The following is a 13,824-nucleotide window of genomic DNA, read 5'->3' as shown; positions in this document are numbered from 1 at the left end:
ACAGCAGCAGATCTCTTCCCCATCCTCCTCACCCTGACCTCAAAATAATGCCTTTTCCTGAGATGAGAAGGTGATGTTCAGTAAGGACTGGGAGGCTGCAGTTCTGCTGTGAGACATTTCCTAGCTTTGCTAGCAGAGTGGATGTTTCCCATCTGCTGCCAGATGCAGCTGTGAGATACCCAGGCTGGCTCTAAGAGAGCTCTTCCCAGAAATGGGAGCTGCTTGTGGTCTCATTAGTGCCATGGAAGGAGAGGGCAGCTCAGTACAGGGCTGCTTTGCTTGGGAGAGCTGGGCTGGTCCCCTGTGGGGCTGTGCTGTTCAGGTGCTCAGTGTCCCCAGAAGACCCAGGTGTTGTCCCCAAGCCAAGCACAGAGGGCTGGGAGGGGAGGCAGACACAGCCCATCTCCTCCTGGCTGGCAGTGGCCCTTGGCTCCCAGACAGAGCCCCTTGGGCTCACAGGAGCCTTCTCAAGGGAAGTGCTCAGTGAGCCAGAGGTACCTATTGAAGGAGAAATGGCATTGGGATCCTAAGGATCTTTTTGCAGTCAGGCCAGAGGAGTCCATGTGGTTACAGTGGGCCCAGGCAGCACCTAGGGTGAGTAATTATGTGACAGTGGCATTAAACAAGTGTTTGAGGGACCAGGTCTGTGCCCACAAGCACCAGCAGTGCTGGAGGGTGTGACTCAGATGTCTAAACGTCTCACTGGTCCCTTAGCCCTCAGATCTGTTTATACAAATAAACAGACACATTGACTCAGTTCTTTGTGACAAATAAATCCCACCCCCAGTCATACACCACGGCAATTCATAAGCCCTCAGCGTTGTGCCAAGATCCATTCCATTCCTCAGGGCAGCTGCACAGCTGCACTGTTGTCCATGCCTGAAAGGAAAGGTGAGCACTCAACAGGATTTGGGACAGCTCTGAGCCAGAGACACAACACCCCTGACCACTGACTGCCCTGCTGGGCTGAACCCAGAGCCCACCACAGGGAGGGGGTCTGTAGCTGCCCCCAGCACCTCCAGACCACACCTGAGACCTCTCCTGCATGTGCCTGGTGTGAAGGAATGGAGGGGCAGGAAAGGCAGGCCAGGCAGGACCTGGGCTGCAAACATCATGCAGATCTCCTGGCACAGTGTATGGGAGTTACTGACCATGCCTCATCCTCACCCTCTTGCACTGCACTGACTTCCTCTTAATTTGAGACAAAATTATCAAGGTAAGAAACACTTCACTGTTCAGGAGAACTTTTAAGACACTGATACAGCAAGAAATTGGAAGGCTGAGAGTTCAGTACGCACACAAACCACAGCTGTGCTTGGTGCTCGGTGGAGCAGTCACACAAGGGTTTGTGTTTGTCCCCAAAACTGCATCGTTCCCAAGTCATCACAGCTGTGTTGCCAGAGCAATACCCCTTCCAAGCAGAGCACAACAAAGTAAGGTTCCTTGTGAGGTGGCAGCTGGCAGGAAATCCAAGCCTACCACAACATTAAAACTGACCACGTGAAGCTCCTTTTCACTCTTGCCTCTGCTCTGTGGAAGGGCTGTGTACAATGTACTGCTTTTTAGATTTTGGGGTTTTTTTGCCCACCCTCTTTCTCTTGAGCTATTATTCAGAAATGGCTTTCAAACTGAAGCACTGACTGTATTGAACCAGTTTCACAGTGAAGCACAGTACTGCAATCACAGGTGCCAGTGTGCAGGTACTGCTTCCACACCCTGCAGCCTCCCTCCACCCCTCCCCAAAGCCACACTGCTGAGTTTCCACCTGCTCAATGAGCTGGAAGGTCACAGGCTGGAGGCTTTGCTCAGTTTCCTCCATATTTGGCTTTTCCTTGGGAAAGCATGATTTCTGTGCGTGCTGGACCTGTGTGCCCTGGCAGCTTGGGCAGCTCTGTGTATCAGAACAACAACCAGTGCCTCTGAATTATTTACTCCAACTCACATGAACTTGCATTTCTTTCCTTTTCTGCCCAGTCACCATGGTGTGTGCTGCTCCATGAGTAAGCTGGAGAGACAGATGACACAGACGATGAAGTCACATTAGGTGATTATAACAAAATATGACAAGGCATTTATGCAGCTCCATTCAGCAGCATTTAATTTCATTTATTTCATTAGAGTTTATTACTGCGTAGCAGAACACCTCTGGAGAGTTTATTTAAAGATGGAGAGAGGAATGGGGCAGGCTGGGTAATGTAGCAAAATAGACCAGAGGAAAGAGTTAAGAGATATTTCTGTCCATACCTCCTGCTGCACTGGGTTTCACATTCTGCCTTCAGTGGGTTTTGATGTGAAAAGAGCCCTGCCTTGGGGACAGAACAACTGAGGAACTGGTTTTGTGCTACTGACCCAGTAACATAGGCCTTGGTGGAATTAGTCCCAATGGGCTGGGGGGACCCAGAACAGCTGATTCCATTTCTAGAACCTCCTTTAACTGGTGGGCTTGTGCTCTTTCCTAGAAACCTTCTGTAATGACTTCCCAGCATTGTTCCATCCATTTTAATCAGCAGCAGAGATGATGTTAGTGCAGCTAGCTCAAGAATTCCACAAGATAACATCTGCATGTACCCCCGCAGTCCAGGGGTTAAGTACAACACTTGCCAATCCCAGTTTTGCCACCACTGGTTAACAAAATAATCTAATGAATTAGAGCACTGAGGAGCACTGTGCACTCAAGCAAGATCAGGCAGAACCATTAGCAAACAGAGAAATAGAGGAGACCTCTTGGAGAAGCTCAATGAAGTTGCAGCTTTGATTTTTTTCATTACAGCTCTTTTGCCTGTTACAGGGTGTTAAAAAGTATTGGTCCAGATGAGCTCTGGAACCTAAACACGAAAACCACCCGAGACAGTTCTGGTCTCCATCCCTCACGGTGGCAGAAGGCAGAAGAGCCCCAGCAGTGTGGCAGCTATGTGACACAAATAAGCTCTGAGACACAAGGGTGCCTCAGTGGTGGCACAAATCATGGAGACTGCTCCTGGTCACTGCAAAAGTCGTGGTGCTGGAAAGATTAGACTTTGCAGTGGCCTCCCTGCAGGAAGGATTATCTTCCCTGTGGTCTTTCAGATGAGACAAGTGGATTTATCTCTCCGTGTGGCAGCTGTAGGAACCTGGCCTGCCATCCTCAGTGTACACAGACCCAGCCTGTACCCTTCAAACACAACCAAAGTCCGTTCTGAGAGCACAGACTTCAGTCAGGAACAGACTTACCCTGCAAGGGATGCTGAAGGTTGAAGACTGGTGTGCACAGAAACACCTTGGCATTCCCTCTGTGATCAGCTGCAGCCCACAATTAATACACTGTGTGCGTAAGCCTTGGCACGCAGGAGGCAGAGGAAGGACACGATAGGTCACCAGCCCTTCATGAAAAATGCCCATTCCTTTCTTTACACAGTGCTGAACAAATCACAAAACCCTCTCCCATCCTGTCAATGTCATGGTAGGGCACAAGCAAGGGAGACCTGGAGACAAAGCCATTAATGAGTGAAATGCCTGACGTCCTAGGCCACAGCTGTGATTTGTACCCACTGAAGTGGACAAAAGCAGCTCATCTCTCTCCACCTCCCCAAAATAAAGCTAAAACAAAGGAGTCAGATGGGTTGAGAATCAGGGAGAAAAGTGGCATTTTGGGCTGAGTTTTCACTTTGCACTGGAGCTTACTTGACTTCAGAATCACACACCATGTCTTCTATGCCTAGCAAGACCTCAGTCATGTCTGTCATGCTGACATTCCTAACACACAAAAACTGAGGGAAAGGCAGGGCTGAGTCAGTCTGAAGAGAGCCTGATGCCCCCGATATGCACCCACATCTCTGCCTGGTGAATCAGGCTGTCTGGAGACTGAATGAGAGTGTGTTCCTCTACCACAGAAGGCCAGTAAGATAAAAATAACCCCCAAAAGCCTACATTCAGCCTGGAAGCATGCTGCTGAGCCAGGGACAATGATAATAGGAAAACACAATAGTTCCTCAGAGCAGTCCTAAAATAATAGATTATAAATGGCAAAAGGGGAGGAGAAGGGAGTGAGGGCTATTTTATCACTATTCTAAAAGCATTCAGATGAAATAAATTTGGATTCACTTGACAGTTCTCAAAAGCCAAAATGTGCTAAATATAATGCTGAATGTCCCTAAACCCAAAATATGTCAGCAAGAGTCCCTTGGCCAAAGTGTTCTTTCCTCCCCTCCCCTGGTTTAGCCTTTGCCCCATGATGGTTATTTGTCTTTCTGGAGAGCTTAATCAGGAGCTATTAGAGACAGTGCTCTCTAAGCTGTATAATGTTAAAAGTCCATTAGCTCACCCCAAGCGAGGCTGGCAGGAGGGAGATGATGTACTTGCTGAAGTTGAACAAGCTATTTGCATGCTGAATACTTCTAATCACTGAGCAATGCCAGGAGAATGTGAACATTATTACCCTCAGCTGCCCAGCAACCTTTCGAACACACTCACTTTAATACAAGACAAAGTGGCAAAATGCATCCAGCACTGAACCCAGAAAAAGGGACAGATGGATGTTTTCAAGCAATTCTATGCATGGACTATGCACACCTTTAAAAAATTTTTTTTATCAGAAATAATCATTAGCAAAGTCTATCTTCCTTTCCCTCTGCCACAGTCACTTGCATTGTGCATGGCCACTAGTAGTATGCATGGGTTAAGAAATATGAAAATATGATAGATGTCTGCTTACTTTTGGTCTGACCACAATCAGCTTTTATCCAGCAAAGTACACATGCTTTGCTTTAAGCATATTTTCAAGTCTCCCAATGAAATCTATTGTGACTGTCACCTTTCAATGCCTGTTTCAGTCAGTTTTTAGCAGACACAAGTCTGTCTCACAGCCCTCCATGGGTTGACCAAGCAGTGGAAGGGCCCAGAGCTCGTGTCCAGCACAGAACCACCATAGCTGCCAACAGAAGGTTGCTCTCCACTGGAACAAGGCCATCAGGGAAAGTCCAAGAATCTAGATCAAAATTAGTGCTATTTGTCACAATGGCAACAGAGAAATCACACTAGTAAAAACCAGCTCTTTCAGAGGCTTTTGAGGACTGGCTTCTCTTTTGGGCAGTGCATGGTTAAAGTCCTGCTGGTATTTTGCTGCAGAGTGGCTCTGATGCCCAGTTGTAGTTTTCTGGTTAGAGCACCAACGCTTCTCCGGGCTAAAGTATTGGAATATGAGCAGAAACCAATTTATCACAGCCAGACAAGAGTGACTGTGGCTTCACACAACATGCCTGAAGGAGCAGAGACTGCAGGCTGACACAAAGTTCTTGGTCTCTTGTTCCCTTCTGCCTTCAAATGAGTTTTCCCAACACAGCACAGAGAGTAACTCCCATTAGCTGGTGGTTCTGTCACCTCTGCAGCAGCTCAGGTGTCCTTCTGAAGAAGTGACAGCACCTCCCAGAACTTACAACAACTGGAACCAGTCAAATTAGCTGCTTCTCCCACTGTCCTACTGGAGAGAAACCCTATGGAAAGAGCAAAGGCAAAAGCATGTTCCAAGAGTAGGACCAGAGCCAAGATGCCCAAGGAGGATCGCACTGGGAGGTGGAAGGGGAGCCTCTGAAGGGCATTTTCCTTCCTCCCCACCTTTCTGATGCCTCAGACCCTCTTGGCGGGGACTCCCTCCCTTTTAACTCACACTTTTACTCCCTCTCAGTAACTCACAGACTCACAAGGGATCCATCCTACATGCTGCCAGCCCCTCACAAACTGTCCCAGTCCTTTTGCAACATCACTCAGGACAGGGAGAGGTCAGCAGAAAGGTAGTTAAAGGGCAAAAGGAAAAGAAAACAAAGTAGTCTTATCTGCCATAGCAGTGGGTGCAGAGCTGAAGCTCCCATGGAAACAATGGCTCACAGCACTGACTTGTCTCCTCTTGACATCAGCAGGGAAGATGCCTTCATTGCTAGTTTAAAGCAAATTCCCTCTTATTTCAGTGTTTGTAGGATTGGCCAAGTCTCTAACCCCATGGGGCTGAGTGCTCTAAAATACTCATGTGGATGACTTTCAAGAACTCCCTAACAGGAAAAGCACCATGGTTGCCTTGAAACTTGCAGAGAGAAGTAAAGAGTAAAAGGTCATTGGTATCTAAACCCACTGACTACTTTGAAACCCCACATAGAGACTTCTGCACTTCACAAGTCTGTGCCAGCACATACTCAAAGGCAAGAGGGGACAATAGAAAGGGAAGAAAATAGCCTTTTGTATTCTCTAGTATACAAAACACTTGTCACCTCTGGGATGGCAGCTTGCTTCATTAAATTAACTATGGTACGTGGAGAGGTGCAAATTCTAGACAGATACAAACCCACTGCAGATTAGGATTCTGTCTCCTGGGAAGACAGATGATCCAGGTAGAGGATATAACATTCTCACAAACCCACCTGGAAAACTGCTTTTCAGTCCAGTAAAAAGTCAAACCTCCATTCCCCCACCAAAAAAAAAAAACAAAAACAAAAATGAAAAACCAACACACAGAATGCAGGAAGAACAAGGTGGATACTTTTCAAAATGTTTTTTTAATTAAAACCAAAAAAAAGGAGCACACACCAGCTTGACATGGGCTAGTCAAACTGCTGGTCACCAGGACATTGAACTGGCATGAGGAAGGCTGTGTTTCTGCATATCTCAGGAGCACTGGCACAGACAATGGGTCTCCTGGGAGAGTACTCTGCCTGCCAGGCCACTGCTGCCTTGTGCCGAGCAGGTTTCTCACGTAGTGATGGGAAACTTCATCCTGCAGCCCAGACTCTTCTTTCAACAAACAGAAGTCCCAGAGACTGGGGAAGAAACCATTTCAACAAATCTGCATTTTCCACACACTTCTGGAGAGGATTGCCCGTTGTTTGTCCTGCCTCCCCCAGGCAGGTTTCACAGGTTTGTGTGGAAACTCATCTTTGGCAATAGCCACACGGGTAGGACCCAGCTCTGCTTCTGCTGAAGCCAATCCATGTCCTTCCCCAGACCAAACTGCAGCTGCACGGGGCTCATGATCAAGAGCCAATTGTGCTTTAAGGTTAAATCCTCGTCCACTCCATCAGGCCAGCAACTTCTGAGAGCTTCTTGTAAGTGTGTAACAGTAAATTCAGGTAAATGTGAACATCTTGGCTATAGCAATGGGGTGAAGTTTTCAATTATGCCCAAGAGATGGAGGAGCTAACGTTTTAAGACATGACTTGGGCACTAGATCAGGCATTGAAACCTCCCTGCCATCTAATAAAGCAGTTGCCAAAGCTGTTGGTGTGCTGCTCCACCAGCCCGGTTTCTTTACCACAAAGGCTGGACTGAAAAAGTGACACATTTTTCATACACAATTTTTATCAGTTAGAATTTACTAGATATGCACCTCATTTGTCTGTCAAATATTTAAAAAATACTTCAACCTGCTCTAATAATCACATTTTAACACATGCATCAAGTTTGGATCAGAACAGCGTCTCTGGGATAATCAGTAAGCCCAAATTGCTGATTTAAGGCCTAAATATCAGTCACTGGCCAGCCAGCCACAATAAGTCACTCTATCCTTGAACTCTTGGAATTATTTTTGGCTCAGACTAACCCTTGTTACCATACATCTTACCCTACACACAGAAGAAAAGTGTATGTGTTTTTCAAGGCTACTGTTGCACCACAAGTTTACACACAAACACAACTTTTGCAAACATGAGACCAGAGTAAGATCTCCCATATCCCAGGGTGAGTCAGAAAGTTCTCAGGAGTCCAGGGAATGGTAACTGCCAGAAAGGATCAGGCCTAATACATGCATTAGAGAAGCAAGGGAGCTCCTTTGCTGGAGGTCTGGCTGATTCACTTTGCACATACCACTGCTTTAGCATTACATCCTTATCTAATGGTAAACCTGTTTCAACAACATGCAATACATATTAATGCAATATGCACTGCAACACACAATACACATCCAAAGAAATATGCCAATGCAAAACTCTGACTGCTCACACATAGCCGGGCTAACAAGGAAGTCTTTTACAAAAGACAATCAAGAAATCACCTGAAACCATGAGACCAGAGGGGTCTCAAGCAATCAGCAATATTGAGACCTAATAACAGATGCTAATTCATGAAAGAAACACAAACAGTGGGACTGAGGTAATGGCAGAGATTTCATTAGTGCAATTACATTTAAAATGGTATGTTCTTTAATAGAATTTAAATAAGGCTTTGAATAATTACACACACTAAAACTAACATTCCATAACCTTATTCCGCATGGAAAAGCAGCAGAAACAACCCTCTGGACTGTACAAGGTCCAATTAATGAACAATTACATTCAAAAAGTAGATCAAAACAGAAACAACTTTTTCCCCAAAAAGCTGCATCATCATCTTTAAAGTCAGCTTTCTCCCCTATATCAGAAATGTGAAGAACAGATGAACTGGGCTTCAGCCCAGTAGATTTGGCCTCATCAGATTACCAGAAGTGCTTTCCAACCCAGCCTCTCCTCATTTCTTTAGGGGGATGGAAGCTCATGGAAAAAGAAGTGAATTTCTGAAGCAACGGAGGTGAGTTGTTCTTTCTCTCGGCCCAACAATGCACACAAATTATGGAAGCTTGGGAAAAACCCCTACATTACACTGTGGCTTGTGTTTATGATGCATGTCCTCCTTTAGAAACTACTCGCAGACAATGGGGCAGGGTGGGTAAAAAAAAAAAAAAAAAGCAGCATATGAAATAGTAATATACTGTTCCAAAATCTGCACTGTCCTGCAGAAACAGGATCTATAATTTGTTCAGATTGTTCTACACAGATCCAATCTATGCTGGATATGTAAAAACCAAGAGACTAAGTCATCAAGGAAAACCAAATTAAAAAACCTGCGCACTGCAAGAGTTTTAAAAAACAAAACAAATAAAAATCCCAAGAAACACTGACGAAAGCTCAGAAAAATTTATCATCAATTCTGAAGTGGGGCCTTGTGACATCATCTGGATTAATGAAGACAGAGATGGACTTTCCGGGGTTCTCAGTCACTAGCTGTTGCAACTTTTTGGCTAACCGGTCATCGGGCTGGTTGGGGTCCCCTCCATCAGACTGCGGGGAGGGGATGCTGGTGGTGCTGCCCCGCCGCTGCAGCTCCAGGGTGAGCCTGTTGGCCGCCTTGACGTGCTCGATGGCAGTCCGGAGGTGCTCGGCAGGGTCGGAGCGCACCGAGGACAGCTTCCGCGCGTGGAGCATCACCGTGTCCTCCGAGAGGTGCTCCAGCATGTTGCACTGCGGGATGAAGTAGTTAGGGCACATCTTGTTGACCAAGCAGTGCTGGAGATCATCGATGAGACCCAGGAGGAAATGGGCTGCGTAATCCTCCTGGGCCAGGTAGCTGGCTGGCAGCCTGTCACAAGCCCACAGCATCATGCTGCGCAGGTGATATGGACTAATGGCTTTGGGGCGGGACAGCAGTTTGATGATGATGGCTTTGCAGGCCTGGTAGGCTTGCATGAGGCTGCTGGAGATGCACTTTTTCAGCTGCACTTCGCTCCTGGCAAATGACAGCCTCCACTCATTGTCCTTCTTCCCCTTGTAGGAACATGCAGGCACTAAGTAAAACCCACTTATGACTTCCTCCTCCGTGATCTTCCCGTCCCAGAAGTGGTTCTCCATCAGCCAGCTCTGCGCCACAGCCGGCCAGCCTTTGAAGGACACCACAGGGACAATGTCATACAGCATGCGGCTGCTGCCCACTCCCAAAATAATGGATATGATAGTCCCATTCTTTTCTACCTTCTCCACCTTTGGCATCCCTCGCTGGGGCTTTTTCTGGATCTCAGAGAGCACGATGCTAATGGACTCGTAGAACCAGTCTGCAACTTTTGTTGGGGAGAAGAAGTAATTGGTGGCTCCATTGATATGGTCCACGATTGTGCAGCAGTCCTTCCACTTGCTGATGGTTCCTTCGTCGAAGAGGCGCAGGCTCAGCCAGGAGTGGCACAGGGCCGAGTGGCGCATGTCCAGCGTCACCGGCTGGTTGCGGTCGTGCAGCTTCAGCGCGGGCACCAGCAGGGTGAAGTCCATGTCATAGTCCGTGCCCCGGGCATAAACATTCAGCTCATCGAGGTCAATGTCCACCACGCCTTCCCGCACGCCGCCTGACAGCAGCAGGTACTCGTTGGCTACAGGCAGCTTCTGGTCGAGTTTCTGAACCATGCCTGAAAGAGACAGACAGAGAAGTCCTTTCAAAAAAGGCAAACAGATCCAGGATCTAACCAGGATTAAAATCCATTCCATGCCCAGCAGGAAAAGAAAGCAAACAGAGGTATCTGTAACTTTTGGTGTGGCAAAAACATAAATCAGGCCCAGCACTCAGACAACCTTTGGTCTCACCTGACTCAGGGCAGGGCTTTCCCTGCATTCGTGGAATGTGTGAAGTCCATCCTAAACATCACATTTCAAGCAATGGAAAAAAGCAGCAGCCTCTGCTGAAATACAGCAAAGCTACTTCCAGAACTAAATGTAACTTTTTTAACACCCTCTAAACTGGTTTTTCACCATATTGACATTCATTTCCAGACTATCCAAATATTTCACCAACACTCCATAGAGAAAAGAGAATATTAATTGACTCACTGTTCTTATTTTCTCTCTGGTATAGAAAAAAGCTGGACCAGCATCAGGGAGGTGGTTTGTTCATGAGTGAATGAATAGCTACAAATGTTGCTTCAAGCAGGTCTGATTTCACAATCTGCTTTACATCTACTGATGAACAAGGCAACATGAACTAAAGAAATGCATCCTTCTCTTATGGGCAAATGGAGCAGGTTAAATGATCAGGCAATTAGAGAAGCCAGCTCTGAAAGTGGCTCTTCAAGCTGCAATGACATAAAATATCTGATCAGCTCCCCAGAACACAGACATGAAGACAGATTTTTACTTTCAGCACCAAAACCAGACACGACATTCACCCTGCAGTGCCCATACCAGCTGTACAAAGCCAGCTTTTCACCGGGAATTCTATAAATACAGCCCACTCTACTGTGTCCACAGAACAGGAACAGCAGACTGAGACTCTACACAGAAGCTGAGATATTAGCACCTCATTCAGTGTTCAAATTAGGCTTAAAATTGAGCTCTGCACTTCAACTGCTCTGCAGTCTGCTCCTGCTTTCTGGGCTGATTCACTGCCGGTGTTCCTCTTGTGGTTAAACGCTTTTGGTTGCTTCCCAGCCTCAATTCAGCCGCCACACCTCAGCCATGAGGGAACAAAGGCCAGTGGTTCTGAATGGAGATGCTGAAGCTGTTATAAGCACTGCAAAAGGGATAGATTTTATTCCTTACAAGTACAAATGCACTAGTTTCTGTTGGCATGCATTACTGAGTCCGGCTTCTGAAAGGCAATATGGTTTGTTTACATCAAGAATGGTCAAATGGGCAACTTCCATTAAAAGGAAGCCGGTCTTAGAGAGACAGCAGTGGGAATAACAAGCCAGAGGCATAACAGAGTGAGCCAGAAAGCTGCCAGTCACTCTGTCAGCCCAGAAATCACAGGCAGACACATCAAGAATGTGAAACACAAATGATCAGCACTACAGTATGAGTACCCATCCTGTCACAGTCCCAGTGACTGCAGAGCCTCTCCTGAGGTAATGCATCCCTGTAGGATCACAGACACTGCCTGCACTGAGTGGGGCACCCTAGCAGAGACAGCAGCAGCACCCCAAGGCACTGAGGGTTGCACTAGGCTGAGTGGCACTGCAGTGCTTTCAGACAGACTGCCCTGTCCTTTCCTGCATGCTAGGACAGCAACAAGGAAACACTACCTGCATGCATATAGGTAAGCCATGACCAGAGCAAAATCTAAAGCTCTGATTCCTTGGGAAAGCCAAGAATATTGTAGGAAGAGGCCTCTGTGTGAAGCAGAATGCATCTTGGGGCAATATTCAGTGTACTTGAAAGCCCCCATGTGAAATTCCTGGTTAAATACACTTTACCTGTTTCATTCCTTCCAAGAGCACTGGACTCAGTCCATTTTGCTGCACTGAGCTGGGATGATTTTCCTGCCAGGCAGGCAAGGACATAAACCATTCCATTTCATGCAGCTCCACAGGCTGCAATAGAAGGAAATAGCTCTAAAGGAGTGCTAAGAAACTCTTCCTGCTAAATCCTGAGCTAATCCCATTCTGCGATCTTGCCACACGCTGCCCTGTTCATCCTCAAAGGGTAATAACTAAGAAAAGCTTCTGTCAACCTCAAAAACATTTTCTGAGGCTTAGACACACAGTGAGCTACGTTACCCTGATCTGTGGAGCAGCAAAGTCTTACACAGGCTTCTCTATCCCAGAGGCCAAATAAGCAGCAGTCACTCTTCTGCTGTGCCCAGAAGGGGTTTTCTAATGGGTACCTCAATTGATGTGACTTCTGCAGACACTACTGACACACTGCCTCTGAATCCTGTCCTTCAACCAGTGCAAGCAGCCTTAGTGCTTTACACCTCTGCTGGAAGTTGAGTTCAATACCCACAAAGTAGAGTCTGGATCAATCACATCATAGGGACAGGGAGCAATTTTTTTTTTCCCCAAAGATTAATGTACTACTGGCCCTTACAGTGGGGCAGCACAGCTATTCATGATATAAAGGGTTTGGATGGCCCATCCTGCCTCTACACTCAGCCAAAATTTCCCACTCAGGATGGTACTCTGCAGCATCTGCCATGCAGATCCGCAGATGTGCCTGAGATTGGCAGACAAAATGTAACTATCCTACAGAAGAAAATGTTCAAACCTATAGGCCTCCATAAAGGATGCATTTTTCTAAATATTTTTAAACTTAAAGGATGAAACATGCTCTGCAGTGGGCCCTTTGCACCAGAACTTTTATCCCAGAGCCTTCAACTAAAAAAGAAAATCAGGATTTTTCCAAAGAGATTCCCCACTACAAAATCTGCTGTTGGATGAGATGCTCTCCTTGGCCTGAAGAAAACCTCTGTCCTTACATGGGAGCAATAGAGTTGTTCATCTAACCCCATTCACCAGCAGCAAGTGGGACTGAAGCCCTGCCTTCTGTACACTGTCAATGAGCCCCTCGATTTTCCCTCTCTAGAACTCCAGACCTACCAGCAGAAGAGAAATATTGAAAAATAGTAAGGAAATGGTTACAGGACATTATCTAATATATCATCAATAACTTTCCACCTGGCTGGCTGCAGTTTAAATTCAAACCCTTGAGCTCTGCTTGGCACAGAATTTCCCCTTCAAGTCCCAAACCAGCAACATCTGCAGCTCTGCCACAGAGCAAGAGGAGGAATTTTTGCTAAATGGTCACAGCAGCACTGCTGATCCAACTGAAGTGGTGGAGCAGGGAGTTGAGATAAGGTCCCCTTGAGGAAAGTATATTTAGAATAGGCATAGAGTGTTCTATAAATAGTTGAGCTGGCCAAATTCAGCATTACCTAAGGGTTTAGGGGTTTGCAGTGTCTTCAACCTGCCCCCCTTGCTCACAAACCTATTTGAAATGTGAAGGGATTTCAAGAAATCCCATCAGCCAGAACTGTGTGGCACACACCACCCTGTCACAAAACTTTCCCCCCAAGTTTCTGCAGCCCGTGAATGCACAACACAAGCAGGCACTCCAGTTCAGCAAGCATGTAAGTGCAAATACAAAGAAAAATACCAAGACTGGTACTCAACCCAAGTACTTAATAGCATCAGTGGGCAGTTTGAGCTCTGTTCTTTTCATCTCAGTCCAGGACCTCCGGGGAGGAGAAGGCAATAGGGGGTACAGAAAAACTAATGAAATTTATAGAAGATCTGTGGAGCTGTCTGTAAAGACTACACTAGAATTTGTAGGGTCAAACGCACAAAACAAATTTTAG

General features: G+C 46.5%; 1 protein-coding gene across 1 annotated transcript in view; it reads right to left on the bottom strand.

Moving 5' to 3' along the window:
• Positions 1 to 6,547: 6,547 nt before the first annotated feature.
• The window catches only part of MB21D2 (Mab-21 domain containing 2), a 58,431-nt gene continuing 51,154 nt past the window's right edge, over positions 6,548 to 13,824 (bottom strand). Inside the window, exon 2 of the mRNA XM_084212009.1 lies at positions 6,548 to 10,165. Coding sequence (XP_084068135.1) covers positions 8,901 to 10,165 — 1,265 coding nt within the window. The 3' untranslated portion in view covers positions 6,548 to 8,900. The remainder of the gene's footprint in view (positions 10,166 to 13,824) is intronic.

This window comes from Fringilla coelebs, assembly GCF_963513975.1.
Source record: "Fringilla coelebs genome assembly, chromosome: 10".
NCBI lineage: Eukaryota > Metazoa > Chordata > Aves > Passeriformes > Fringillidae > Fringilla > Fringilla coelebs.
Note: the sequence above shows the minus strand (reverse complement) of the source record. Positions and strands in the feature narration are given on the sequence as shown.